We start from the raw sequence: 24,409 nt of genomic DNA, 5'->3' as shown, positions 1-24,409 counted from the left end.
ATTCACGGTGCCAGAGAGCGTTCATTGGGTCCCCTCAGAAGAACTCAGAGACTTGCTTCCATACGGTGTTGCTAATTTGGAAGCCCTGGGGTGAGAATGATGAACTGGACCTCGTTACTGCCAGGGGGGCCGTTATCCCCAGGACAGTGTCCCCCGCAGACTGGACACCTACCTGAGTTGAGGCTGTTTCTCCATCCCCTTTCTTAACCTGTCTGTGAGGTAAAAAAGGGGCCAAGAATACTCTATTTCTAACAGTGAGGAACTGAGCCAAATAATGAAAAACAGCCTCTCCTCATCGCTAACAGTGGCGGCATTCAATCCAGGATGTGCCCACGAGCCCCTGTTTCGGGGGGGCAGGCCGCTCGGCTTATGCATCTCAGTTTTGTCCCGTCTGGTGGTTACTGGCCACCTGTTGTTGGCTTGCCCATTCGCTCCAGGCTTTCAGACCGTCATGTCCTCCTGGTGTTGAGGAGCTGCCAGGTTTCAGCGAGTTGAGACACGGGTGACTTGACCAAACCAACCAGGAGACAGACCCTGGTTGATAGCCTGTGAGTTTGCTGCTGCGTGACGGTCAAGGCCTGTGCCGAGGCTCTCTGTCGTGGTGCGGTCTTGGGAGTGTAATTAAACCCTCTCTGTCTCCTTTATCTCCTAGGGCTCACGGGTCCTCGTGGATGCGCGAGACAAGCTGGGCATCCCGTGGCAGTATTCGGAAAATGAGAAGCACGGCATGTTTCTCCTGGCCTTTGAGAACAAGGCGGGGCTGCCCGTGGAGCCTGCCACCTTCCAGCTGTACGTCCCCGCCCTGAGCGCTCTCTGGAGGGACTCTGGCATCAGGGAGGCTTTTAGCCGGAGGAGCGAGTTCCAGCTGGTGAGTGAGCCCTCCCCCAGGCTGCACGATCGTGATTTTCATGACCGGTTTTGGCCTTCAGAAGTTCCTTAAAAACTGTCAAAGTACAGGCAAGCTGCAAATTGCTGTACATCCTAATATTCAACACCACCAACAGCAAACACACTGGAGGCAAATGAAGCTATCTAAATGGTTCAGCAGGGGCAATATTCATTCATTCTGGCTAAGTAAGTACAAGGAGTACAAAGTATTGTTAAAGCTCCGTGTAACTCAAGGAGCTTAAAATGTTCAGGCCTTGTTCATGGTTGGAAGTTAACGTCTCCTTGAAACCGCTTTCCGGCTTGTACGGTGCAGCTCCCGGCTGGCAGGTGGTGACCCTTTCCTTCCAGATCAGCTCCTTGGTTGCTAATCCGAACCGTCCACTTGCTCTCTTTGGGTTCTTTCCTTCCGTTTTAATGTCCAAAAGTTTTGAAACATGCCTGGTCGTCTTTGTCATTTAGATTCATTGAAGACACGCCTGTTTGCGTTTGGCTTTTTCCTAACAACCCTTCATTCGCTCTAGACAGGGCTCAGACTTCCCCTGTAACAGGAGCAGCCGTGCCCGCCGTCCGTCCGTCCACACCCGGGGGGCCAGAAGCACCTGTGACTCTCACTCCCTTTGCCCTGTGAGCTGGGACCCCACGTTTTGAACCATCAGTCCCTTTCTTGACAGTGTTGCTACGAGATGTATTTTTAAACCGTCTTGTCTACTTTCAAACTTTATATAAATGGTTTCATAGTGAATATGCTCTCCTGTGACTTGCGATTTCGGAATTCATTCGCGTTGCTGGTGTGGCTGTGGTTCCTTCATTTTCTCTGCGGCCGTCTGTCCACGGTGGGAATAAACAGGATCCGTCCGTTCTCTCAAAGCTGTGCTTGGGAACCGTTTTCCGTGTTTGGCCACTCCACACAGAACTGCTGTGGTCTCTCTTGTGTGTCTCCAGACGCATGCGTTCGGGGCTTTCCTTGCGACACGTACCGGCTGAGGAGGGCTGCCCAGGCCGCGGACGCCTATGCCTCCAAATGGACCAGATGCAGCAGGTCGTGTTCCAGGGTGGTCGTCCCTGTAACACGTCTGCCAGCAGCAGAAAAGGGTCCCCGTTAGCTCTCGTCCTCGCTGATACTAGTGTTACGTGGCTTTAAAATTGCGATAGTAGCTTCTCGTGGTGTCGTTGAAATTCCCCTGATGATGCTTATCGGCTCTGTGTGCCTTCTGGGCTATGCCGTTGGTGCTCTTGCCACTTTTCTCTAATGAGTTACTTGTATTTTTGTCATGTATTTATGCGGTCTGCCTGGTCGTTTTTTCCGTTCAGTTTCCATATGCTGTTCACCCCGTCGCCCCTAAGGCTGACCTGGCCCACAGCCGTAGCACGACCACCGTGACCGGGAGACTCATGTTGGTTTCATATCGTGAATGCAACAACAGACCTTTTTCTGGTTGCACCGTTTTCCACTGGGGACTTCCCTGTGTGCCAGGATCTGGCTCAGGACCCCACATTGCCTTAGTCTGTAGTCAGTGACGGTCCTCCATCTTGCCTTGGTTTCTGTGACCATGACACCATTAAAGAGCACCGATCAGTTATTTTGTGGAATGTCCCTACTTGGGTGTGTCTGGTATTTCCTCCTTGTTAGGACAAGATTATTCGTTTTTGGCCAGAAAACTGCAGAAGAGATGGTGTGCCCCCTCGTAGCGACGCGAGCCTTCGTGGCTCAGTAAAGGCCGTGGCTGCTGGGTTTCAGCTGTCAAGCTCCCGGGTACTGTCATATACGCGGTGGGGGGGGGGGGGGGGTGCTTTGAGGCGATGCAGGTGTCCTGTTGCCCCTGAAGCTTTTGCCCACTCGCCTTAATACCCATCACTGAATCCAACCGGGGACATTTCTCACCTTGACATGCTTTTTCAAGTTAAGTTCAAAAATTACAGTGGAGAGGCGCCTGGGTGGCTCAGTCGGTTAAGCAGCCGACTTCGGCTCAGGTCATGATCTCGCGGTCCGTGAGTTCAAGTCCCGCGTCAGGCTCTGTGCTGACAGCTCAGAGCCTGGAGCCTGTTTGAGATTCTGTGTCTCCCTCTCTCTGACCCTCCCCCATTCATGCTCTGTCTCTCTCTGTCTCAAAAATAAATAAACGTTAAAATAAATAAAATAAAATAAAATAAAATAAAATAAAATAAAATAAAATAATGTAAAATAAAATAAAATAAAATAAAATAAAATAAAATAAAATAAAATAAAATAACGGTGGAACAGTCGACAGAACTGGAAGATGCAGTTGTCACAGAAAGAAATCTTAATCTTCTAAAGAGCAGGAACATCCGGAACGGCTAGGGAATACAGCATCTCCGTGTAACACTGGGGTTTGAGTCTTTGTCCCTGTGAAGAACATGGAATCACTACTACCCGTCGAGAATTGACCAGAGAGGCACATGTAGGCATCCACAGCTGATTACTCAGAGCTCTTGCTTGGTAAGCCTTCCGTCAGGGAGGGTGGTGTGGGGGTGGTTTTGCCAGACTCCTGTCTGCCTTGTTCCACAGTCATGTGGGGGGCAGTCATGTCGAGCTAGGGGCCTCCCAGCTGAGGTCGAGGCCTCGTGCAGGGAAGGACATGGAAATAAGCCGCAGAGGTTAAGGCTTCCGCAGCCCGTCTTCATGGTAATCCCTGCGAGAAACTTGGGCCTCAGAAGCCAGTCTGTGTCTTTCTAACTCCATTCATTCATCCAACACTTAAGGAGCACCTTCTGTGCTGGGCACGGGTGTGATAGGCTGGGGGTATGGCAGTCATAAGGCCAACAATAGCCTGTCCCCGAGAGCCTTTAATCTAGACCTCACCTCGGCGTGTGGCCAGGTGAAACTGGTGCAAGGTGGGTACTGGCCTCTGTTTCCGTCTTGTGCGCCCAGCAGCCAGGCTCCCCGAAGACGCGGTACCCGAGAGGCGTACTGTTCCCGGCAGTCCTGAAGGCTTCACGGCCGCCGTAACCGGGAGCAGCTGCCCCTGGGTTTGGTTCACTGGGTGGTAGGTACCTATTTGTTATTCATTCGTTTGTTTGTTTGTTTCTGAGCAGGAGAGAGAGCATGAGCGGGGGAGGGACAGAGAGAGAGGATCGAACCGAAGCAGGCTCTGTGCTGACGGCACGGACCCCACTGCGGGGCTCAGACTCACGAACCGTGGGATCATGACCTGAGCCCCAGCCGGTTGCCCCACCAACTGAGCCACCCAGGCGCCCCAGGTGTTTGTTTGGGTTTTTCTCTTCAGTTTTTTTAAACATTTATTTATTTGACAGAGACGGCACGGAGGCGGGGCAGAGAGAGGGAGACAGAGGATCCAAAGCAGGATCCAGACAGTGAACATAGAGCCCGACACGGGGTTCAAACCCACAAACTGTGAGATCGTGACCTGAGCTGAAATCAAGAGTCGGCTGCTTAACCGACTGAGCCACCCAGGCGTCCCAGTATTTGTTATTTTCTACTTTGTACTTTTCTGTGTGTTTTTTTTTTATAAAAATCAGTAGGGCAACTGGGTAGCTTCGTTGGGTGAGCATCTGAGTCTTGATTTCAGCTCCAGTCATGATGCCACGGTCATGGGATTGAGCCCTGCCTCGGGCTCCACACTGAGCTTGGAGCCTGCTTGGTATTTTCTCCCTTCCCCCCGCCCCCCCTAAAATTAAAAAATAAGTTAAAAATCAGAGCATCTGATTGAAATGGGGGACAGTAGGCCTTCGTGGTCATTATTGCCGAGGTGTGCAGGCAGGGCCCGCCGTGGGGAACAGAAGCATCTCCGTGCAGCATGACCAGGCCCTTCCCTTCCCCATCTGCAGTCCGACCTTGCTCTCTCTCCTCTGGGGACCTTTCTTAAGTGTCACATCCTTTCCAGGGTGATGCTTCATCAACTTGGTTTTCTTTTTTTTTTTTTTTTTCTTTTTTTCTCCCCAGGCGACAGGCCCTTGACAGTCTCTCGCTGGAGAGATCCAGCTGCTTTGAGAATTGCTGTCCACCAGGTGTTAGACTGTTCCTGTCCCCTCTGCCCTCTGGGTTTACTTGCCAGTCCAGGGAGAGGGAGGAGAAAAGCCTAGTCTGGTGACAGCCGTGTGAGGGCCCTTCCTCCTCGGCGGAGAGCAGGGTGGGTGTGCAGGCCGGGGCTCCTCCCGCTCCAAAGAGGAGGCCGCCTGGCCCTTCTGTGTGGTCCCTGAGGTCGACTGCCAGTCACACGCGGAATTTGATAAGCTCTGCAGCTCAGAAACAAAGCGCACAACCGCACTACGTTAGCTCTTACCTTTCACAGCGCTTCTGAGACGTAGCAAGGCACACCAGAGGTTTCCTCGTAGGTAGACGAACGAAAGTATTGTCTCTGCCTATGACCTTGTGCTAACTAAAGACAGTTTTGGGTCTTTAAATGAATTCTGCGATTTATGCACTAACTCACGTGCCTGTAATATAGAATATGGATAATATATTCACCACTTACCTGTTTTCTGTGATACCTTGAAATTAGGGTCTCGTTCGTTACTACAGTACAGCGGAGGCGGGCACGTTGTCTTTTGTGTATAAGTTCCGCCCCGATAGTGACCATGAGTTTGCACATCGTGGTCCTTGCTGGGCCATGTGGCAGGCGGACACTCACTTAGCCCTCCCTGCATGCCGGGCGCTGTGCTGAGGTCGAGTCCCATTTGTTTTGAAAGCTGGTGAGACAGACACACTTACAAACAAATAATTGCAGTGAAATGTGCCAAGAAATATAATTGAGGGAGATACAGGCTGCGTTAGGCATAAAGGGAGAAAGTAGGCACTTCCAGCCGGGCAGGGAGGGATGAGGGGAGGTGTTTATGGGGGAGCTGTGTAAAGATGGGAGTGAGGGACAGCTGGGTCGGGGGGGGAGGGCATTCAGCAGACGTGCAGGACCGTGAGGCCACCGGGGAACCTCTCTGTGCCTTCCTTGGCACTGTCCCCCTTCTGCTCAGGCCGGTTCGCCTCCCCTGTGGTCACGAGGCAGTGGCGACACAACAGGGTCTCACCAGCGTAGCCACTGTGGGAGCAGGGAGGAGACCGGGCTCGGTGGCAGGGGGAGGCTGCCGGTCTGGCCTGGGTTCCCTGTCCACGCTGTTCCGGCCCAGGGACGAGGGGCGGTGTGGAGCAGTGCAGGACCCCCATAAGCCTCAGAACCGCTGTGTGCTTGCAGCCGCTCTCAGGTTTCCCGAAGTGGCTCAGTGGTGGGCAGGCGGAGGCCGGCTGCTGGGCTCCCTCAGAAGGCCCGGTGACAGACTGAGAACCAAGGCCCGAGCACCAGTGGTTCTGACACTCGGTCCCACCTCTTCGGATTTACCGCTGCTGGGGCGTTTGCTTCTGCATGACTCTCGGCTCGTTATGTAGTCTACCTCGTGTTCATCACCAGCTCCCCTGACCCTGACCCGTGAGAGCAGCCAGGGGGCTCACCGGGTGCCGACCTGCCTGCCTGAAGGCAGCCAGTGTGCTCTCGAGACTGTGGCCCAACGGCTCCGGAAACAGCTTGGTGTGACCCTAGGTTAGGCGCACCTTCTCGCGCTCAGAGGACCGGACAGTCCCCGGAGTCTCCACGTGACCTCCCGTTGTCCGATTGTGAGCCCAGCATCCGTGCAGATGGCGGGGAGGCCGCGCGGGCGGACGTGTGGCACGCACACAGGACGATTCACGTCGACCGTGGACACTCGGTGCATCCTTTCCATTCCTCTTTCAAAGAGGTGGGACGTTGTGTTGGCTTGACGATGTCTTCTGTCTCCTGCTTTGAAGACGGAATCGAAGGCTCCGCTCAGAGGAGCACGTTTATGCTGACGGCCCCGGGTTTCTTAATTCCTGGAAATGAAAGGATTCTGCTTAGTACGGAGATTTATTTTTCCCCCCCTCACGTTTAAAGGAATCGAGTCTTCCCGACCTCAGCAGAGGAGCTCGGGGAGGCTGAGTGCACCGGCTGAATTGTAGATGGACAGGACAGCTGTTTGTCACGGGCGTGTGCGGGTGCTGCCCCCTGACAGTCCTCCGAATGTGACGGTTTAAGAGGGAAATGACCCTGTGGCCTCGGGTAACTTTATACTACATGCTGGCCCATAATTTATGATTTTATACTTTACGCCATCAAAAGAATCACTGGACGCGGCACCCTGGCGCCTGACGGAAAACCCACACGTGTCGTGCTCACCTTTTGTGGCCCCCAGGGCTTGACTTCCTGCACGGCCACGATCCGTGTTGGCCCTGCCTCGTCGCCTGCTCCGCCCGGCCCTCACCCCACGGACGCGAGCCGTGTAAGGGCTGTAGAGACTCGGCTCAAGAGCCCTCGGGCTGGGAACGCCCCTCCGTCGGGCCCTGGGAGAGTAGGGCACCACGTCCTCCTCTGCCTCCTGCGGCAAACATCAGTTAGGCCGCGTGCCCCTTCCTCCATCTTAGAAAAGATCGGAGCGGCCCCCTTTCAAAAAGGCCGGACGCCCTGGTTAACATTCGCGAGCTTTCTTAGGAAGCCTCTGAGACAGCAGAGAGCCGGGCCAAACGGAGGACGAGGCGCCTTGTGGCCACAGTAACTTCCGTGGCTTTGAGCGCGCCGGAGACCAGGGGCCCGGCCGTGACGGGCGCGGCCCCCTGCAGCCGGCCCTTCCTGCTAGGGAGGACGTGTGCCCTCAGGGCTTGGCGGCTCCCTGGTGGCTGGCCGGTGAGCAAGGCCTGGGGTGGCGGCGTGCCTGGGAAAGGACAGGTCGCGTCCGCGGGCTGTCTGGGGAGAACACGGCGCTCGCCGCCGGTCTCTGAAGGCTCCGTGGCTGGTCTGCCCACGCCTCTGCCTGCCTGCGCTCCGCCCGGCCCGCCCAACGTCCCTGGAATCCTTGGCCTTTTCCTGTTCGCTCTGCTCTCGAGATGCCCTGTGGTCGTGCTTCTTTCAGGAGCTGTCCTGGGAGGTGTCAGGCCAGAGGGGGGCAGGGGGGCCCCCAGCAGGTGCGCGAGCACAGAGCCTGTAGCGCGTGATGCCCCTTGCGGTGCAACTTGGGGCATTCCAGAGAACTTTCTGCTTTGGGGATGCGGGTCTCCTGCTGTTGGCAGATGCTGAGTGCTCCTGGGTGTCCGCTCCTCCGTGACCTCTGGCCGCACGTGGCAGGAAGCCCCAGACGGAGGCGCCGTCTTCTCCCCTCATGTCACAAGTGGCAGGACAGCCAGTCCAGGGGTGGTAGCGAGGGCCTCTGTCCAGGCCCTTGCGGTGACCTTCCACGGGGCTCCTTGCCTGGACGTGCGCCCCAGACGGCGGCGGGAGGAGGGCCAGAGGAGCAGGGCGACGTCCTCGTGAGTGTGGCGGGAGCCGAGTCCCCCGCTGGTGCGGGCCCTCAGCGGCCCGGTGTTCCCGACGGAGACACACGGCTGCCTGTGCCAGAGGCCCGTTGGCACCTTCCCGCCTCTCACGCGATGGGGGAGGGGGTCGGTGGTCCGTGTGGAGCCGCCGCGAGGGAGAGTTGGGTCTGTAAGTTGCTTTGGCCCCCTGTGTTGAGCGAGGAGACCGTCGGAAGAGCACGTAATGTGGTGGCTGCTCCACGTGTACGGGCTGCTGGAGATACCTCGCAACTGGGCTTTCAGTCTCGTGTGTCCTTTCTAATGGTGTGGAACGCGTTCGTTCAGCAAGTATTTGTGGAGCAGCCACCGTGTGTCCCCGGTAAATAGCAGCGAACAGGCACCACATGGAGCGGACCTCCTGATAGGAAGAGACAGTCGTGCGTGCCCCTGCCTGCCCGGGCACGTGTGCTGTGTGTGTTAGAGGAGAGCAAGCAGGGGCCTGGGATAGAGAATGGGGGGGCTAGCTGGGTAAACAGGGCGGCGGTTAGCATATTCCTGGTTCTTCCCCAGTTGCGTTCCCTTCTGTCACGGGAGTCGAGTTGAAAACGTGTCCGCAGAGCCAGGCTACGTTTTCTGCTCTCTCTCTGGCTGAGTGTAGCCCTGGGACTCACTTCTCAGTCTTGCTCTTAAAATGACTGGCCACGTCTGCCCCAGCCTGTCGTCCTTTCGCTCAGGCTGCTGACCGGTGCCCAGAACCTGGGAGGTCAGCGCACACCCACAGTGGAAGCGGCACGGAGCACGGCGGGGACACCCTGGGCCATACTGTTAAAGCCTCCGAAGCTGGGCTCGGAGCCCTAACTGAGGTAGCTTCCCTGAGTGGCATTTGAGAAAGCCCTGAGGGAGGTGGAAAAGCAGGTCTTGTGGTTGTCCGGGGGAGGGGGATGTGTTCTAGCCAGACTAACCAGTGCAAAGGCCCTGGGGCAGGGTCACGCTTTGTGTTCCAGAGCCAAGTGAGCGGGTGGGGTAAGAGGGGATGGGGGCTTGGTGAGGGGCCACTTGGAAGGACTTGGGCTTCGGGGGGAAGTGTGGTGTGATTTGATGTACATTTCAACAGGATCGCTCTGGCAGCCCTTTCCGTCATAGAAACAAGGAGGCCTGCTTGGAGGCTTTTGCAGTAATCTAGGTGACAGGGCTGTGGCTCAAATCAGGATGATCTTGGTGGAGGGGATAAGTGGTCAGGGCTGTATGTCTTAGAACTGAAGAGGAATTTGGAGGTCCTCTGGTCTCACTGCCCATCCAAGCCTAAGGATTCCCTAGGCGTCAGCCCTGTGGCTGATATGGAGCCTGATACTTTAATATTTTTTAAATTTATTTGGAGAGAGAGAGCAGGGGAGAGGCAGAGAGAGACAGACAGAGAGAGAATCTCAAGCAGACTCCACACGGTCAGTGCAGAGCCTGACACAGAGCCCGAACTCACAAACTGAGATCATGATCTGAGCTGAAATCAGGAGTCAGACCCTTAAGCGACTGAGCCACTCAGGCGCCCCTTACTTTGTATTTTAAAATGACGCTGTCGGAGAGTCCGTTTCTCTTCTTTGCGAGTGGCTCCTGGGCCGCCTGTGTGTCTGGAACCGACCCCTGGAGCCACGGAAGTAAACCCTGTGCTCACGGTGTCTGTGACCAGAGGTGGCTCTGCCGGGAGACACGGGTCAGATCGCACGTCCCAGTCTTTCTGGGAAGCTCGGTCACCCTTCATTTCCTTCAGGTTTCGAGAGCAGGAGGGCGGGAGCAAAGATCTGGAGCAGAGGAGGGCAGGCCACAGCAGTTCACAGGCCCGCACGTCCCCCCACCCCCACCCCCACCCCCACCCCCACCCCGGGAAAGCGCCGGGCCAGCCCTCCTGTGCTGCAGGGGGACCAGCAGGGCTCTGCTCGGTCACTGTTGACCTGGGCTTTGCTGAGTGAGAAGTGCGGTCGGTGCACCGCCCCCCTGCACGCTGTGGCTGTGCCTCCCCCTGCAGCGCAGCGCGGGCTCCGGGCCCCAGCCGCTCTCTTCCTGCTCTCCACGCGCTCGCTTCGATCTTCCTAAATGTTACCAGTGGCTCAGTGAAAAGAGCTCCGTGACCGTCAGTTCGTTTCGTATGTTTATCAGCCACTTACGTTATCTTGTGTGAGTTGCTAGTGATGCCCTTTACTTCTTGTCTTCCTGTGGGAACGAGTTCCTGTTGGTTTCTATTAGTCTCTTATCAGGTGCTTGTTTTCCCGAACGCTTTTTTTTTTAACTTTTATTCTGAAAAAATCATAAATTCACAGGAAGTTGCAGCGATAGTACATCCTTCACCCATTTTCCCCCAACAGACGCGACTCCAGCATAAGAAGAAAACAACACAGTTGCCGTTGGTGCGGTGTGTGTGCCTGCGTGTGTCACACTGTTACGCGTGTGCATTCGTGTAATCGGCCCTGGGGTCAGGACACTGACCTGGAGCTCCTCCGTCACCCAGAGACGTCCCTGGTGCAGTCACACGCCAGCCGTTCCTCCGGCGGCCCTCACCCCTGCCGTGCACCAGATTGCACAAATGCAGTCGTACAACGTGTGCACTTTTGAGGCTGATGGTGCCCTTGAGAGCCAGCCAGCCAGCTGCGTTTATCATTTATCAGTAGTATGCCTGATTATTCCTTTTCTTTTTTTTTTTTTTTGTAGAGAAAGTGTGCATGTGGGGGAGGGGGGGAGAGAGGGAGAATCCCAAGCAGGCTCCGGGCCGTCCGCGCAGAGCCTGACGTGGGCCTCGATCCCATGAAGCCTGCGATCGTGACCCGAGCCGAATTTAAGAGTCGGACGAGTCAGGACGCTCAACCGACTGAGCCCCCAGGCGACCTGCCTGTTTATTTCTGAGCAGAACTCCCCAGTCTGGAGGCCCCACGCTTTCGTCTAACTGCAAATAGAGCTAAATACACATGTACGGATACAGAGGTACGTGCGTCGTTTTTTTATTTTAAAAGAATAGCTCGGGGGGCGCCTGGGTGGCGCAGTCGGTTGGGCGTCCGACTTCAGCCAGGTCACGATCTCGCGGTCCGGGAGTTCGAGCCCCGCATCGGGCTCTGGGCTGATGGCTCAGAGCCTGGAGCCTGTTTCCGATTCTGTGTCTCCCTCTCTCTCTGCCCCTCCCATGTTCATGCTCTGTCTCTCTCTGTCCCAAAAATAAATAAAAACGTTGGAAAAAAAAAATAAAAAAAAAGAATAGCTCAGAAGTGTTAGAAATTGGTGAATAACTTCTGCAGACAGTGGAGTTCTCTTTCACGTACTGGACGACCAGAGGTTACTTTCCTCATCCTGGTTTGGTGCCGTGTATGTGTGTGTGTGTGTGTGTGAGTCAGTCACCTTTCTAACTACGTTAACTTTCATAGTGTGATTCGTAGGAGAAAACTCAGCCTTCTTAAAACTAACTGTTGAAGTCAGAGGACTTGAGAATTTCTCTAACCAAATCCTCCTATTCGATACTGAGAGGGTGTGAGGCTTGGGAGTTGAAGAAATGTATCTACAGTAACACGGCTAATGAGCGGCCTGGCCGGGATTAGAACGCAGAGAACTCCGTGTAGCCCAAGCCTTTGAGGGCCTGTCTGGGTCCCGATCCGAGCACCGTGGGGGCGGGCGCACCGAGTTTTCCTCTGGGTGGCTCTTGCCTGAGGACACAGAAGCAGGAAGCCAAGTTATGCTATTCTTGGATCGCGGGCCGGTGAGAACTTACGTGTTCCTGCTCATGATGTCGGCCTTTCTTCCCCCCGTTTCATTAATCATGAATAGTGTTATGTACTCACAGACCTCTAAAATCTACTCCTTCGGGGGAAGAAAAAATGAAGCGTTAAGCATTTTAACGTAGATCCCCGTGAATAATGTGCTGTAAAGTTCTGCCTCTGGGGGGTTTGTGAGCTGGAGCCACGGTGGTCCGGGTGGAAATGGACCTCCTACAGGCACACCTCACACATACCGCTTCCTTTACACGTTGAAGGTCCGTGGAAACCGCAGAACCAGAGGTGGAGCCTGCGGGTGGGGCTGGACGGCTTCCGTCTCACGCTTCACCAGACGAGGACCCACTCCTTCCGGGTGAGCAAGTGAGGAGGTTTCTGGAGCTGGAACCCACTCCTGGTGAAGGCGCCACGCGGACGGTCGAAATGACCACAAAGGGTTGAGAACAGCGCGTAAACGGAGTCGCTAAAGCCGCAGCACGTGTGAGCGGCTGGACCCCAGGCGTGAAGGAAGTTCTCCTGTGGGTACGATGCTATCGAACAGCATCGCACGCTATGGAGGGGCCTTTCGGGAAAGAGTCAGCACAGCAGACTTGATCGTCTCATTTCAGAACTTGCCAGAACCACCCCAGCCTCCGGCAACCTCCACCCTGAGGGTCAGCAGCCGGCGGCCTCCAGGAAAACCTTCTACCGGCAGAAAGGTTACAGCCCGATGCAGGCTCGTATCTTGTTTTCCTAGACCTGATGGCGTCCCACACTTAATACACTCCCGCATAAACACAGCTTCTAGGCACAGTGGGAAACCAAAAAATTCATTTGACTGGCTTTACTCTGGCCCTCGCCTTACTGCAGTGATCCGGCCGCGAACCTGCAATGTCTCAGGGGCGTGACGGGGGTAGAATTAATGACGGACTGTTGTTCGTTGTGTGCGATGACAAGGCCAGGAACCCCAAGGGAGAGGATAATGTATTTGAATATATGTTTTTAACTTCTGTACAGCAGACATCAGTTACCCAGAGACTAGTTACCCAGAGACTCCTGCCAAAGGGAACTTACAACTCTAGTGTTGGAAAGCCACCGTGAGAAAGCCTCTAAGTGCGGACGGGGGAGGTGGCGAGGACGCACCAGGCCACACCCGAGGGTGAGACCCAGGGAGGTAGACGCAGCCCCGGCAGCCATGTCCCTGAGACGTTCGGTGATGTGAACCCGAACCACGATGTTTCCTAAGTTTTCAGGGTCTCAAAAGGAGGTCGACCTTTAAGATTGCCAAAGTTGACGACTCTGATCCGAAGTGCCTCTGTAGTGAGCTGAGGCCCCTGAGGGTGAGGTTGAGCCACAAGTGGACCCCCAGATGGTGGGGAGTGGAGAGCACGGCCTGGCTGCCGAGCCAGGGCCCGGCTTGGAGGAGGCACAAGGAAACCCACCGTAGACAGGCTCCTTGGGAGCTTGGTTCTCCGCGTCGTAAGAGCTGTCCGAGAAACCCCGTTGCTGTGAATTTACCTCAAAGTGAGACACCAGATGGTGTGCCTGAGTGCCTGATAGAAGCAAGTGGAAACCTCTCTGGAAAAGACTCTTTAGGCCTGAAGCCTGGAGACTCCCCAGAAATGATGTTTTTAAAGATGGGGTTGGGATAGCCAGAGCCACAAGGAAACAAAGCATAATATCTAGAATCAGAAGAAAGGACAGCAGAATCTGACCCGTAGTGTTTAGGTAGTAGATTTACCACACACAGATTTTGGAACAGCTGATCTTAGTGTGTTTAAAAAAATAGATGTTAGAAAATCTATTTAAGAAAAAAACTGGAAACTATTAAAAGCAACTTAACATTTTTTAAAAATGTTTATTTATCTTTGAGAGAGAGACAGAGCATGAGCGGAGGAGGGGCAGAGAGAGGCAGACACAGAATCTGAAGCAGGCTCTGGACTCTGAGCTGTCAGCACAGGGCCCGACACGGGGCTCGAACCCATGAGCCATGAGATCATGACCTGAGCCGAAGTCGGACATTAACCAGCTGAGCTACCCAGGCACCCCAAAAGTGACTTAACATATTTCAGAAGAATAAACTCGAACTTACAGAACCGAAAAATACAAAACCAAAATTGAAACTCTGTGGATGTGTTAGGCAGTAGTGTGAACCCAATAAAAGAGAATGTTAATGAAGAAGAAGAAATATGGGAAGCAGATTTCAAGCATGTAGGACAAAAGACGGAAACGGGGAGAACACGTAAGCGGGTTGAAGGGGCATGGAGTGTGGTGGGAGAAGGTCTGATGAGCGTGCAGGCACAAGTTCCGGACAGAAGGCTGGAGCAGACACAGTCACTGAAGAGAAAAACACCCGATCACAGTCGGGAGTCCCAGTGAGTCCGCAGCAGGTGTAATTTAAAAGGAGGGACGGTTGGGCCGCTTTCTTCCCAGATGCTACAGCAGAAGCCACAAAGAGTGAATGACGCTCTGCGGGGGAGTCTGGGAGGGTGGAACCACTACTCTAGGACTCTGTACAGTTAAGGGCAGAATGGAGACCTCTTCAGACAGGGGAAGTTTATCATCCACAAGTACTGAAGGAACCCTGAAGACTCCACTTGAAGCAAAACGGAAGGGATTCCAGAGGGAGGGTTTGAGACGTAAGTAGGAATGGGGAGGAGGGGCGCCGGGGGCCTCGGTCGGTTCAGCACCCGACTTCGCCTCAGGTCGTGATGTCACAGTTCGTGAGGTTGAGCCCCCATCGGGCTCTGTGCTGACAGCTCAGGTCCCGCTTCGGATCCTCTGCCCCTCCCGCCACTCACGTTCGCTCTCTCAAAAGTAAACATTAAAAAAGATGAAGACCAGTTATCTATTTTTTTCTTTTGTTGGTCATGCTTTTGGTGTCAAATCTAAGAATTCATTGCCAGATGCAAGCCGGAAAGATTGGCCCCTTTGTTCCCTTTTTATGTTTAGCTTGTCCTCTTACGTTTCGGTGGTCGATCCGTTTTTGAGTTAACTTTTGTCAGCGGAGTGAGGCAGGTGGACGTTCAGTCGTTCTAGCCCCATCTGTTGGACCCCTGTTCTCTCCCCACTGAGTGTTCTTGGCACCCTGGGTGAAAATCCGTTGGTCATACACGTTGGGTTTATTTCCGGATTCTCCATTCAGTTCTCTCGGTCTGTGTTTACCCTCTTGTCAGTCACACGCTATTTTGATTACCGTAGCTTTGTAGTAAGTTTGGAAGTTAGGAAGTGGAAGCCTTCCAGCTTTCTTCTGTTTCTCTCATTGTGGTTTCGATTTACATTCCTCTGAAGACGAATGATGTCAAGCGACTTCTGGAGGAAAATGAAGCAGGAGGGCTTGCTCTTCCGAGAGGTCGGCAAAGTGTGGCCTGCAGCCTCTCATGTGGCTTGTTTTTGTTTGGACCCCCAGCTGAGAATGTTTTTTACATTTTTGAAGGCTTACGAAAAAAACAACAGGCAGTAGAGGTGACACTGTGCGGTTTGGTTCGCAAAGTCTTAAATAGTTACCATCTGGACCCCTACAGAGAAAAGAAAAACCTTTAATAACCCATACAGTGGGGGATTGAGTGACTCAGCAGAACAAGGTAAGCAAATTGGTGGCACCCCACGGCGAACCATGAAATTGGACCCTGAACACGCCCAGTTTCAAGTGGACTGGGGACCTAAGTAGGAGAAGCTACAGTATTTTTTAGGACGTAGTCCGGAACAATCAGTATGGTCTTGGTATAGGGGAGAATTGAGTGATTCGAAGCACCAATGCAAAAGGAAAGGTCCAGAATCTGCCTGCCATCAAATGAAGGACTTGTGCTCATCCAGAGACCCCACCAGCTGTGAGGGTGGAGAGCACACTCAAAGTCTACAACCGACAAAGGAAAAGCGTCCGGAATGTTTAAAGAACTTCCACAAATCCACAAGAAATAGGCAGGTCAATAGAAAAATGGGTTAGAGGCTTAACGGACATTTCTGGAGCAATGAAATGATCTTCCACACTCACCAGATTGGCCAAATTAAAACATTTGACACTTGGGGGAATTGGAAGGATTAGAGGAATGGGAACTTCCATAAACCCTGGTGCTCGTGGTCATTTAATCGTACACCCAGTTTAGAAAAGCAGATGGGTGTTAATTACTCAGGTTTAAGATGTGTATTCTCTGTGGCTCCGTCGTCCCAACCCTGGCTGTATAGAAAGGTGTGTGTGTCAGTGTGCATGGCAACGTTACTCACAACTGGAAACAATCCAAATGCTCGTCACCAATAAAATGAGTAAACGGTGTGTGATTCCGAGCACTGCAGTGAAAACGGGCAGAGGACAGCTCCCATCAACAAGTATGGCGGTGTCTTGCCAGAGGAGGCAGACATGGGAGCAGGAGGACCGCGTGAATGCGTAAAAATTCAGCCACGTTATTGAGTACATACGCAGGGGATAAAACTACCAGGAGAAGTTAAGAAATGCTGTCACGGCGTCAGGACGGTGGTGAATTTTACACGTCACAGTGGACGTTTGACGAGGGCGCTGCTGTTCATGGTTCCCTGTTGACCTCAGTGATGGCTGCTTTATCCGAGCGGTTATACGTTTCTCTCTGACACGCTTGTTTCATATTATGCAATAGCTTACGGTAATAATGATATGAATTTGAAAGGGAAAATCCAATTAGACGAATGTGCGGAGATTGTTTGTAAAGAATGTTGAATGTATTGCTCATAAAAGCTAAAACCTCCGTACTCTCCGGTGGGGATTGGCTGAGCAGATTCGAAGCTGGCACGGGTCAGATGCCGGACAGCTCCTAGAGAAGCTGAGAGACAGCCGCGTTCGTTGACCCGTGAGGACGTCTGTGACACACAGTGAACAGATCAAGAAGCAGGACATAGTACATATAGGGGCACCTGGGTGGCCCAGTTGGCTGAGCATCTACCTCTTGATTTGGGGTCAGGTCACGGTCATGATCTTGCACCTCGTTGCGTTCAAGCCCCGCATCAGGGTCTGCGGGGCTGCGTGATGGCCGAGTGGAGCCCGCTTGGGATTCATCCCCCTCTCTGCCCTCCCCCCCCCCCCGCCCCACTGCCACTCTCTCTGTCTCTCTCAAAATAAATAAATAAACTTAAAAAAAAAAGGCAGTGTGTGTGTGTATGTATATATATATATATATATATACATACACACACACATATATATAAAAATATATGTATATATATATACATACACACACACACATATATATAAAAAAAGGATATACACACACGCTTAATACTGTATATGTATACATACTCATGCGTAGAAAACGAAAACCTCATCCATCCACTGACCTACTCCACCTGTTACCTTTTTAATTTTATATGTGTCTATAATTGCAAAAATGTGGGTTTCAAAGATTATTTTTAGTCACGGCAGAATTGTTTTTATAAAAATCAGTTAAAAACCATGAAAACACTTTTAAATGAATTGTAAAAATTAACGTCCACAGAAAACAATTTGCTAAATCTTTAAGGTTTGAATAATTGTGGTTAACTAAAATGTGCTGTTAATCTGAACCTTTCAAAGGATGTGGTAGTGTCACCTCCCCTCCTCTCCGCCACCTGCTTTGCCCAGACTTTGTGACACGTGGTCCCCTCGAGCGACTGCTCAGTGAGCCTGAGGACTGGGAGGAGCCCTGGACTCAGGCCCATCTGGCTGCGTTTTGAGGGAGCTTCAGTCCCTCAGCTGTCCAACAGGGCAGTCCGCCTCGTTTACGGGAGACGCGGAAACACCCGGCACCAGGCCTGGTGGGCGGTGTCTGTCCGCTAAACTAGTTTGCCGATGTAGAATTTCTTCTGTAGCAGCGCTGGGCCATGGGCTTCCCCGAGCGCCGGGGTTCAGATGCCCGAAGTAGCACAGTCCCCCTGTGCGTGAAGGTCCACTTGAGCGTGACTGTTGGTCAGTGTCCTAGAGAACGTTAGACCTTAACCAAGCGGGTCTCTAAGGGAAGGCAGGGTGAAAGGGCACGGGAGGAAGGAGGGCGCTACTGGGCTGATACGATGGGTAAGTGGTCATCAGACTGAAAAGGAGACTGCGTCTAGTGAAGGAGGCATCTAGAGAAAGGGAGGATCCGCTCTATTCTGGCCGTCCCTAGGGAAATGCTGAGACTTTTGCATTAAAGCCAAATGAAATGGCGGATTTATTCACTTGTTATGCCTTTCTTCTTTCTTCCTTTTTTCTCTTAGATGGTGGTAAAACATGCCTTTTCTTTGAGTCACTAAGCCTTTCTAGCATCAGTATTAACGACTGAGCAGGTGTATCCCAGCGAGTCTTGGGAACAGCTAGTTGGTGTATGAGCATCTCCTCACTGATTCCTTGTGGGTGTGGGCGGCCGACCATTTAGTAACTAGGTCAGGAGACTGGCAGGGCCCTCCTCCCTGCCTCCTCCCCGCACCCCCAGAGAGCACGCTCCGGACTCTCCCCTTCCTCTCTGGAGGGAGGCCACTAATCCCATATGGGCCCCCCCCTCAGGGCGTCCTGTAAAGCCGGTCACTCCCCAAAGGCCCCGCCTGCAGGCCCAGCACGCTGGGGGTTAGGGCTGGGGGCACGCACGCTCAGTCCAGGGCAGCGACCCCGTCCTCGATCCCTCTTCCTGCTTCCTTTCCCAGAGACGGTTAACCAGCCTCTTCCTCTGCTCCCCTCAGCCCTCCGTGCGTCTTCATTGGTACAAGAAGACAAGTTTTATGTGTTTGGCTGCATGGCCAGATGTGAGACACTTCTACGTGTTAGAGAGAGGGCGCCTTTCTAATGAAGATAGGATTGTCCTCCTCCCCTTTCCAGGAGTTCTGAACCCAGAGTATTAGGAGGCTTTAAAATTGTTGTTTAACTTTTTTTTAACGTTTATTTTTGTGACAGAGAGAGAGTGTGAGCCGGGGAGGGGCAAACAGAGAGGGAGGCACAGAATCCGAAGCAGGCTCCAGGCTCCGAGCCGTCAGCACACAGCCCGACGTGGGGCTTGAACCCACAGACCATGACATCATGACCTGAGCTGAAGTTGGACTCTCGACCGAGTCACCCAGGCACCCCTAAAATTGTTATCTTAAAGGAGATCCCAGCCCCATGAATGTTGAGAAAAGCAGAGTTCAGTGAGAGAATGGAGGGACCAAGGTCCGCGTGTGCCCGGGGAATCAGGCGTAGGCAAGGCGGGGCGCCACCATATCGCCGGTAGGGGGGCTCCGGGAGGCTCTCAGCCCCGAGGAGCCACAGGACCAGGAATCTCTGCGTTTTGGCCCCTCCTCTGCCATCATGTTACAGAAACCCGTGCTAAGGGGAACGGCGCTTTGGTCCTTGAAACACTAGGGGATTTTCCTTCCCGGGTTGGCATATGCTGTCTGTGACCCAGCGTCACTGAACTTTCTGAAGACCAGGCTAGTGATGGGAACAGGGTGCCGTGGACACAGTACCCCGGGGTGGCCAGTTCTGGTTGGAGCTTGTTTAATGAGGCTCCGATCCCATCCCGTCAGCGATATTCGATACAGAAGGAGCTCGGTGTGGCCGAGGTCCCCTGCGTGGGTGTTTTGCATCATTCTGGGGCGTTTCAGCGAATTCTCCAGAGCCCGTCTCTGCGCTCGCATTTCCCAAGCGGTCTAATGGGACAGGTCACGTCTCCTGCCAAAGGTGACTGTCCTTGGAGCGCTGGCGTCAGTCCTGGTTTGGCCTGAGCACAGGAGGTCGGTGACTCCACAGCAGCCCGTGATCCTGAAGTACTGAGTGCCCCACGGCCCCCTCTTCTCCCACCTGGTTTTGCTCCCGGTGGGAGTCGTGGGTACTGGTGTCTGACCCAGGCCTGTTGTCAGCTTGCTGAGCTTGCTCGTCATCGGCCGCCTTCCTCTCCTCTGTCTTTCACGCTGTCCCTGAGTCGCCCCTGTCAGGCGTCTTCTCTTTAGCTTCTTTACGGGACGAACAGCCTTGTGCGCCCAGCTTGAGTTCACGGATGACGCGTTCCTTCCCTTTGCTGGTGTCGTGGCCGCTGCAGAACTGCAGACGATGCTGTAGCCGGGGGAGGGCCGGCGGTGAGCCGGTGCCGCCCCAGGGGGAGTTGTCCGGGATAGGGACGCAGAGGGCGGCCGGAGGAAGGTGCTTTGCGGGGGGTGGGCACAGAGGGGAAGCCAGAGGCCTGGTCTCTTCCTGGCCACTGACTTCCACCTGCCTCAGGGCCCTCGTTCTTTATCAGCGAGGGGAAGTTCGTCCGACCCGTCTCACGTGTGTGTCTCGGTGTGCTCTGGGGGGAGCCCGTGCCTGTGGACACACTCTCAAAGCCTGAGCCCCAGGTAAAGGGAGGGCACGTATCCAAACCGTGTGATCTGGGAAGTATGTGAACGGCACACGATCCTTACCACAATCCCGATCGCGTTAAGCGTGGAGTGGTAGGGTGCGTGTGTTATAATCGTGTGTGTGTCTGCGTCTGCGTGTGTTTGTTTTCTGCTGTTTTAGATTTTTGAAGTTCCCACAGAAGTGACTGGGGGCGTTACAGTGTTACTGCTGTCTTTCTTGAAAAGAACCGTCCCCGGGGCGCCTGGGTGGCACAGTCGGTTGAGCGTCCGACTTCAGCCAGGTCACGATCTCGCAGTCCGTGAGTTCGAGCCCCGCGTCGGGCTCTGGGCTGATGGCTCGGAGCCTGGAGCCTGTTTCCGATTCTGTGTCTCCCTCTCTCTCTGCCCCTCCCCCGTTCATGCTCTGTCTCTCTCTGTCCCAAAAATAAATAAACGTTGGGGGAAAAAAAAAAAAGAAAAGAAAAAAGAAAAGAACCGTCCCCAACAGGAATCCCAGGGAGGGCATGTGAATGAGTCCCGTGAAAGCCGTGGTTGCCCCACCTGCAAACGCGGTGTCGCACTAGAAAATCGAGCCGCGGTCTCCATGTGCAAAGCCCCTTCTGGTGTTTCTGATGCCCAGCCCGGGCTGACTGGCCTGAGGCCCCTTCCCCTCCTGACATGAAAGCCTGGTACATTCCACTTCATTCACAGACAGGATTTGGTGGTTGGTGTCCTTCACTAAGGTCCCTACCCCTCGAGAAGAAGCTGTTTGGGTGGATACCGGGCGTTCGGTTTTGCTTTTCTGCTGCACTTGTCGGTGGTGCTGGTGGAGAGCTTCGCCTCCCAGCTCCTTCTGAGGCACGGGGCCCACGGGGCACCGCGGTCCTCGTGAGTTCTGCCACGACGGGAGCGGGAACCAGGCTCGATTCCCAGGTGATTTTTCCTTCTCTGTTATTGCCGACCTGCTCTTTTTTGTCCAGAGCTTCTTACTTAGATCCTAGTCTCCCGGGACTGTTCTGGCTGGCTGATAGCTCGTTCCAGCCAACCTCTGTCGTGGTATTTAACCCAAAACCAGGTGGTGAGATCAAGAAAAGGCAGAAAGGGGATAACTCGTTCAAGCCTATTAGAATAAGACCTGAAGGCCCAGGAAACAAGTTACGGTGGTTGCCCGTGGAGGGACCGGAGTAGCTGGGGGACCTGTTTCTCCGTACGCCCCTCCTTTTTGTGAATTTTGTACTATATGCGTGTATTATCTGTTGAGAAGCTTTAATCTAAAGATGTACACAATTTGTAATACGGTGAAGAGTTGAAATTCTCTAAGGCAAGTATGTTACCAACCAGCTTGAAAGAGGGACGTCAGTAAACGGAGCTGCAAGTTTCACACTGTTTTTAGAATATGATTCCTGGTCATTGTGATGCTAACAGCAGTTCCCGCAAATCGGGTGCCTGACTGCCATGAACCATGAGCTAAACCCCAAGGAAGAAGTTGGCTCTTTAAACACAGGTTTCACTTCCGAAGTAGGTGCAACCTTGTCTTTTTTTTTTTTTTTTTTTTAAGGGAACAATTAATAGATACGACTTGTTTGGTCCTATTCATCTTTTGAAAGGGGCTTGTGTAGAAAGGAAGACCAGTGTAAGTCTAAAGGCGTATTCAGTAACAGGTGCTGACTTCGCTCTTAAAGTTGCTAAACTTTGTGCGTTAGCTGCACTCGATACAGTTGAGACATTTGGTGATTTAACGAGCCGACTCCCACCTCCTGCCCCTGCATCTCGTCCACTCTCCTCACTCGGGCCTTCTTGCAACTCCGTCGACATTCAGAGCACAATCTGGCCTCAGGGCCTTTGCACTTGGTGTTCTCTCTGCCTGGCATAGGCTTCCTCCTACATCTTACAGAGGTTGACTCAAATGTTACCTTCTCAGGGAAGTTTCCCCTGACTTGTTTTTCAAGTTTATTTATTTTGAGGGAGCGAGCGCACGCAAGTGGAGAAGGGGCTGGGTGGCGGGGGGGGGGGGGGGGGGGGGGGGGGGGGGGGGGGGGGGGGGGGGGGGGGGGGGGGGGGGGGGGGGGGGGGGGGGAGGGGAGGGGAGAGAATGAGAATGAGAATGAATGAGAATGAATACCAAGCAGGCTCCACGCCGTCAGCACGGAGCCTGATGCAGGGCTTGAACTCATGAATCATGCGATCATGACCTGAGCTGAAATCAAGAGTCAGACGGTTAGCTGACTGAGCCACGCAGGTGCTCCTTCCCTGACTTTCTTGACTAACATCACAACCTCACCTACCACTGCCTGTTACTTTTCCCCGTTTCATTTTTTAAATATTTTTATTGGAGATTTTGTTACACACGTGTATATATGCACGCGTGTTTGCCTACACACATCTGTGCAGTTATGTTACATACAAAAAAGAAGTATGTATGTGTTAACTCACTTGGTTGTCACAAACTGAACACATCGGTGTGATTAGCACAAATCAGGACACAAAATTACCGGTACCCCAGGACCCCTTTTCTTGGGTCACTACCTCCCACTCTCCAGATGTTACCAGTGCCGACCTCTAACGCATAGAAGAGTACTCACCATATGTGGCATCGTAGAGTATTTCCTCTCTCGTAACTGTCTTGTCTCCTTTAGCATCGTGTTTTGTGAGATGGCGTCATGTCGTGGCAGGTGGTTGTGCATCCCCCATTCTCAGTAGTGTGTGGTGTTCCAGGATGTGAAGGTAGGACACTTAATATACACTCTCCTGTTGATGGGCATCGGGATTTGTACTGAACGTGTCGCTGTGAATATCCGAGCACGTGTCTTGATGAAGAGACGTAAGCGTCTCTGCCAGGAGTATCCGGAATCGGACAGAGGATGGGCACGTATTCCGTTTTACGAGCCCTTTCACCGCGTTTGTATCCGTTTCTGCTCCACCAGCAGAGTTCAAGCCCAGCCACCCCACCTCCTCGCGTGGTATTTGTCCTCTTCGTGTCGTTACTCTGTGGGCCGTGTAGAGAGGTATCTCATTTTCTTACTAACTGAAAAATAAGTTACATACATAAAACGAAGAACTCTTAAGTGTATACACCTCAGTGAATTTTACCTGGGTATATATACTCCTACAACCAGCACCTAGACTAAGATAAAAAACATTTTCAGCAGGGGCGCCTGGGTGGCTCAGTCGGTTAAGCGTCTGACTTCGGCTCAGGTCACGATCTCGCGAGATCTCGCGTGATCTCGCGTGAGTTCGAGCGCCCCGTCGGGCTCTGTGCTGACCGCTCAGAGCCTGGAGCCTGTTTCAGATTCTGTGTCTCCCTCCCTCTCTCTCTGACCCTCCCCCGTTCATGCTCTGTCTCAAAATAAATAAACGTTAAAAAAAATTAAAAAAAAAAAAACAAACAACATTTTCAGCAGCTCAGAAAGTTCCTCCTGCTTCTTCCCAGGTGATACCACTGTGTAGATTTTTAGCACTATAGATGAGTCTTTTACCTGTTTTTGAAGTTCATTTAACTGGAATAATTTCTTTTGTGCCCTTAAATGTGGCTTGCTTGCTCGACCTAAGGACTGTGAGATCGATCTATGTTGTTACATTATTGGTAGTTCATTCTCTTTTATACACAGAGAGAAATGAGAAAGCAAGAAACGTTTCACTACTTTCAACTAAACACTAAAGAAGATAGTAATGCAGGAAATGAACAAAAACTCCAAGGTGTATAGAAAACAAATCGCAAAGTGACAGTAGGGACGTTCTCACCAGTAATTATTTTAAGTCTGCGTTGATTAAACTCCCATCAAACGACAGAGACTGGCAGAATGGATGAAATGGTCCAACTGTTTCCTGTCTGCAAGAGACTCACTTTAAGGCCACAGGCACGGGTAGATTAGAAGTGAAAGGATGGGAAAGAATAACGTTCCGTGTAGACAGTTAGCAGAAGAGAGTAAGATGGCTACACTGATAACCCACAAAAAAGACTTAAAAACTTTTTTTTTACATTTGTTTTTGAGAGACCGAGCACAAGTGGGGGAAGGGCTGAAAGAGAGGGAGACACAGAATCCGAAGCAGGCTTCAGGCTCTGAGCCGTCAGCACAGAGCCCTGCGCGGGGCTCGAACCCATGGACCGCGAGATCATGACCTGAACCGAAGTCGGACCCTCAACCGGTTGAGCCGCCCCTAAGTCTCAGTAGTTTTAAAAAGATACATCAGGGGCGCCTGGGTGGCGCAGTTGGTTAAGCGTCCGACTTCAGCCAGGTCACGATCTCGCGGTCCGTGGGTTCGA

The 24,409-nt window shown here is 52.9% G+C and overlaps 1 protein-coding gene across 2 annotated transcripts in view; it reads left to right on the top strand.

Moving 5' to 3' along the window:
- Window positions 1–24,409, top strand: part of GNA12 (G protein subunit alpha 12) — a 109,247-nt gene that overhangs the window by 43,408 nt on the left and 41,430 nt on the right. The window contains exon 2 of one of the 2 annotated variants that reach the window (XM_043559574.1): window positions 653–868. The exons of the other annotated variant lie outside the window; for it this stretch is intronic. Within the exon in view, the coding sequence (XP_043415509.1) occupies window positions 653–868 (216 nt within the window). The remainder of the gene's footprint in view (window positions 1–652; window positions 869–24,409) is intronic. 2 annotated transcript variants of the gene reach the window in all.

This window comes from Prionailurus bengalensis, chromosome E3 (genome assembly GCF_016509475.1).
Source record: "Prionailurus bengalensis isolate Pbe53 chromosome E3, Fcat_Pben_1.1_paternal_pri, whole genome shotgun sequence".
In the NCBI taxonomy this organism is placed as follows: Eukaryota; Metazoa; Chordata; class Mammalia; order Carnivora; family Felidae; genus Prionailurus; species Prionailurus bengalensis.
Note: the sequence above shows the minus strand (reverse complement) of the source record. Positions and strands in the feature narration are given on the sequence as shown.